The sequence below is a fragment of the Triticum aestivum genome, chromosome 7D (assembly GCF_018294505.1).
Source record: "Triticum aestivum cultivar Chinese Spring chromosome 7D, IWGSC CS RefSeq v2.1, whole genome shotgun sequence".
In the NCBI taxonomy this organism is placed as follows: Eukaryota; Viridiplantae; Streptophyta; class Magnoliopsida; order Poales; family Poaceae; genus Triticum; species Triticum aestivum.
In genome coordinates this window covers 515810127-515815151 of record NC_057814.1, presented here as the reverse complement: position 1 = coordinate 515815151, position 5025 = coordinate 515810127, and the positions used below count along the sequence as shown (strand labels likewise).

At 44.0% G+C, this 5025-nt stretch overlaps 1 protein-coding gene across 10 annotated transcripts in view; it reads left to right on the top strand.

The window, feature by feature from the left end:
• Nucleotides 1-1251: 1251 nt before the first annotated feature.
• LOC123168548 (mitogen-activated protein kinase kinase kinase ANP1) overlaps nt 1252-5025 on the top strand; it is a 5383-nt gene continuing 1609 nt past the window's right edge. For 5 of the 10 annotated variants that reach the window (XM_044586431.1, XM_044586430.1, XM_044586427.1 and 2 more), the window contains exons 1-7: nt 1252-1846; nt 1987-2026; nt 2777-3170; nt 3497-3562; nt 3654-3764; nt 3843-3923; nt 4018-4095. In XM_044586431.1, coding sequence (XP_044442366.1) covers nt 2805-3170; nt 3497-3562; nt 3654-3764; nt 3843-3923; nt 4018-4095 — 702 coding nt within the window. In that variant the 5' untranslated portion in view covers nt 1252-1846; nt 1987-2026; nt 2777-2804. Of the gene's footprint in view, nt 1847-1986; nt 2027-2776; nt 3171-3496; nt 3563-3653; nt 3765-3842; nt 3924-4017; nt 4096-4338; nt 5020-5025 lie in introns of those variants that run through there. The other 5 variants (XM_044586437.1, XM_044586436.1, XM_044586434.1 and 2 more) reach the window with 5 other exon arrangements.

Below are 5025 nucleotides of genomic sequence, written 5' to 3'. Positions count from 1 at the left end.
TTCAAATTGAACAACATATAGCTCTCCAGAGCATCTAGTTAAACCATACATTGAAACTATGTAAAACCTTTCAATGCAACAACAAATGCGATCATAATCACAACTAAGGTAACAATTGATCAAAGGCATAATGATACCAAGCCTCGGTATGAATGGCATATTTTCTAATCTTTCTAATCTTCAACCGCATTGCATCCATCTTGATCTTGTGATCATCGACGACATCCGCAACATGCAACTCCAATATCATCTTCTCCTCCTCATTTTTTTTATTTTTTCCTTCAAGTAATTGTTTTCTTCTTCGACTAAATTTAACCTCTCGACAATAGGGTCGGTTGGAATTTCCGGTTCCACCACCTCCTACATAAATAAAATCTATGTCACGTTGGTCGGCATAATTGTCATAAACAATAAATGAACCAAATAGTTATAAAAAGATAATATATACCACATCCGAATCATAGACAGGACGAGGGCCGACGGGGGCGGATACCAGAACCATCGCACTATATAATAACAAGGAATAATAAAAGTAAGAAAATTAGACAAGTATCTATCTCAAGTAAGAATTTTTTCTTTCAGAAAGAAGATAAGAACAAGAGGCTCACCACGGTGGTGCCGGCGACGAGATCGGCGCGGGAGATCGACGGCGGTGAAGACGGGGACGGGACGTGACAGACCGCTAAACCTAGAAAAATCTTGGGGAAAATGGAGCTCGGAGGTCGAGTTTCGAGAGAAGAAATATTAACTAGTGTGGCTCGGACATTTCATCGAACACCTCATGTGCATAGGAGGTGAGCTAGAGCACCCAAATGCCCTCCCCTCGCCGGCCAGCAAAAACAGAGCAGTGTGGAGTGCTCTGCTCACCGGCGATGGGCTATATATAGGCAACTCATTTGTCCTGGTTCGTGGCTGGAACCGGGACCAATGGATGTGGGCCAGGAGCGAGGCCCATTGGTCCCGGTTCGTGCCTAGAACTGGGACAAATGGGTCCAGACGAACCGAGACCAAAGCCCACGAGGCCCCGGCCGGCCACCTGGGCTCACGAACCGGGACGAATGCACCAATTGGTCCCGGTTCGTATAAGAACCGGGACTAATGGGCTGGCCAGGCCCGAACGAAAGTCTTTTTTCTACTAGTGAGTACTCGTGCCACCGCCTATTATTTTCGTGCCCCGCCAGGGGCATTTTCATCATTTCGCATCCAGGCGTATAAAAGGCAGCCTCCCGTGGAGAAGACCTAGCCGCCGCCTCCCGTCCCACTCGCCTCCCCCTCCTCGTCGCCCTCCTCTCTCTTTCTCTCTCGCTAACCCCTCTCTCTCCCCATCGCGCCGGCCGGTTCCGGTCAGCTCTGGCCCGCGCGTCTCCCCCGCGACCCCCGCCTCCTCTCCTGCCGCCGCCGCCGGAGAAGCTCGCCGCCGATGCCGGTGACCTAGCCCGCGCATCTTCCCCGCGACCCCCGCCTCCTCTCCTGCCGCCGCCGCCGCCGGAGAAGCTCGCCTCCGCGCCCACAAGCCTCGGATTCGGCGGGATCCGGGACGAGGAGGGGTGGATGAGACGGGGGAGGAGGAGGAGGAGAGAGTGGGGGCGTCTAGGGAGGAATATCCCCGCCGCCTCCTCCGCTCCTGCCTCCACAAGTCAGGGGGATGGGGCTGCTCGGGCTTAGCCTGTGGGCAGCGATGGAGGAGAAGGGCCGGGCAGGTGCGCGCAGGCGGGAGAAGCTGGGGGCGCTCGTCGGTTGGGGAGATGGCGACCACCTGAGCTTCTCCGATTGACCTAGACAGGGCCACGACAGCATAAGCAAGGGGTGGGGGCGAGCAACCCTCTGAAGCCACGCATGTCTACAGGTAGCAGTCGTGCCCCTCCTCCTCACCTTCGCTTCTTCCCTCCTCCTCTCCAATCTGTGATGCCCATCTGCGTCCTTGATTTTCCAGTTTTCTGATAATCTAATTTTGATTCTCATATTCTGGTTACTTGTGGAGAGTAGAAGAAGAATTTTGAGAATGAGATTGATAAAGATGAACAAGGTGAACTCTCTCTCTCTCTCTTAAATACAGTCACGCTTGATGTTTGATTTTTCTGTGTAAGAGAGCACGTGACATGATTTTGTATTTCTATTACCCACTGACAAAAGCTAAATTTGTAAACGAAGGTTTCAAAAGTGTTTGTTTTAATCTTGTGGTCTGACAGAGCAGTACATGATGTTGGTCATGCGAACAGAGGATGTTCTTCATGCCTCTGTATGAGCTAGCTGTCATAATTGTACATCCACCCTCCGTTTTCCCATTTAGGCCTGTTTATCCGCGAATTAGGTTTCGAAGAAAAAAACCGATTTAGGAAATTAGTAATCAGCCATTACCATTCATTTCGTCAGAAAACATAGGTGTTTTAAATGTCTGCACGCCGCATACAATAGAATTTATAATAGATAGTGTTTTTTAACTTCTCATTATAGCCTCAAGTCGGCCAAGAAAAGTGATTATGCATGTCTTACAAACAAATTGACATTAGTCTTGTGGGTACAAGACACACCCTACCATAGATATTACCTGCTATCATATGTAGTAGAGTTACTAAACTCTGAGCTCCTGGATAGTATAAACGGATGCCTGATTGTTACATCTGCACATCAATTTTGTATGAGCAAATTTTGTCCTGTGTCTCGGTTAATCCTCTCAAATTAAATACAGTGAAATCTAACGATGCTTTACAGTTAATCCTCTCAAATTAAATACAGTGAAATCAAACAATTTAATAGCTTGGATGTTTGTTTCCAGGAAGTAACGGTCAAGGAAGAAGAGTTAGATGCTACTGAAGATGTCGATGGTAAACATATGTCTCGGTTTTGATATTATACACGTTGTCACGCTAACTTTTGAACCCTTCTTAGTTGTCACATATGTACAGACCACCCGCTTTGTCACAAGCATGGCAGCCTGCTCAACTATCTCCACTGCCTGCATACAGCTGTTTCAGAACAGCGCCGATCAACCCAGGTTTATGTTTCCTTTCCAAGGGCGTTCGAATATAATTACCATCCATCGATTACAGATGTTACCAGTACTGAGTGTGTGCCTTATTAGTTTGTTCTTTATTACAGAGTTCGGTTGTAGAAGAACGAAACGAAGCACACATCAGGAAGTCATGCTCTTTCCAACAACAACAGCAAAAGTAAGTGATGATTCATGTTTATCTCTGATATGGTTGTTTTCCTCCATAATAAAGTATATGGGAATTTGGGCTTGCATATTAATATAGCTTCAGATGCTTTGTTTTGGGAAGTTGACAGAAATCAGTGGTTGTGCTTAAGCTTCCGTTCTTTATTTACCTTCTAGGAATAAATTCAAATGATTAGTATATGCATAGCAGTGTAATGCAAGTGATAGCCGTGGTAAGGCCCAAGTGAGTAGCACTTCTCCGACCGATTTGGTTACCAATTTAGTTGTTGAGGCTTTCCTTCATGTGAGGTGATTTGTGGCTTTTGTTTCTACGATTAGGCGCATATAAGAGAACTTGAGGAAGAAGTGAAGCTCCTCAAGAACCTTTCACACCCCAATATTGTGGTTAGTAGATGAAAGATCGATTACATTTTAGATACTCTATACTTGACTGCTAGACTGCAGTTGTTTGATCTACTTCCTGTGATTTGAGAAGAGGTACCTCGGGACTGTCCGTGAGGAAGACACACTGAATATCCTGCTGGAGTTTGTTCCTGGAGGGTCTATCCAGTCGCTTCTTGGAAAACTCGGTTCATTCCCGGAGGCAGTAAGTAACCATCAATCATGCGGTTTTCTGTGATTTGACTCGCAGAGGAGAAACTGATTCGTTGCGTATTTTGATCAGGTCAATAGGAAGTATACTAGGCAGATTTTGCAAGGGTTGGAATATCTGCATAGCAATGCAATAATACATAGAGACATTAAGGTAAAAACTCTGAAGCCTGAATATACTAGAATCTTTGTGTCATTGATTGTTTGGTTGTGCTAATTATCTTGGTGATCATGGGATTGTTTTACAGGGTGCAAACATTCTTGTTGATAACAAAGGCTGCATTAAGCTTGCCGATTTTGGGGCATCTAAGCAAGTTGCCAAGTTGGTAAGATTGATGTTCAATATGCTGTTAAGGTCGAGTATAATAGCTTGGAAGAAATAAAACCTTCATGTGCTTGTCAAGTGATCAAAACAATAATTTACAACAGAATAGCAAATGCTAAACCTTTCCTGTCTAATTATGCCATCAGATTATGGATTCTTATTTGTTGCTCTTGACTACCTGTGTGCATGAAACATGAAAGTGTGATTTTGGTTCCAAGCAGGCTTATGGTAAAGTTCTTTGCAGGTATTTGCATTATAGTTCCTGCATAATCTCTTGGTAATGAAGCGTTGTCCGGGGCGCTATCTGGAATACCATCTCTTTCTAATGAATTTATGTGTTAGTTGCTGCCTTCTTTCATTAGATAGTTCGAATAATAATACAAACGTATGGATTTTTGTAAACTGGTATATGATTCAATGTTATATATTTTGTAAACTGGTATATGGTTACCAGAGTCACCTTGCATAATTTTTTAAAGGAAGAGTGAACGCAGTCCTGAACTTGCACTAATATATTGTGATGCTCCTACTTTTTGCAGAACAATGCAGTAATGATAAGAACTAGAATTAGACTGCATTGCATATATGTATAGGTTACCACTTCTTCACTGTAATTATTTGCCATGTAAAAGCCAACTCACATGTCAAAATATGCTCTGAAGATCAGTTTCTTACAATTTGTAATAGTGAAACTCTTGCTTCTTTGCCCATAATAGAAAATACACCAATTTTTTTATCACCTTAACTTGTCGATGGCATACCATCCTATCACAAACCCTCAATAATGTCTAAGTCTTTTTTTACCAGCTCTGAGATATTACATAGTGATGTCCCACAATTAAGATTATTACTGTGAAAAAGAACTAACCTCATGTACTTTGGTACAGCCTTCACATAAGAAGCTGTACACTAGAGGGAAGAACATGATGTG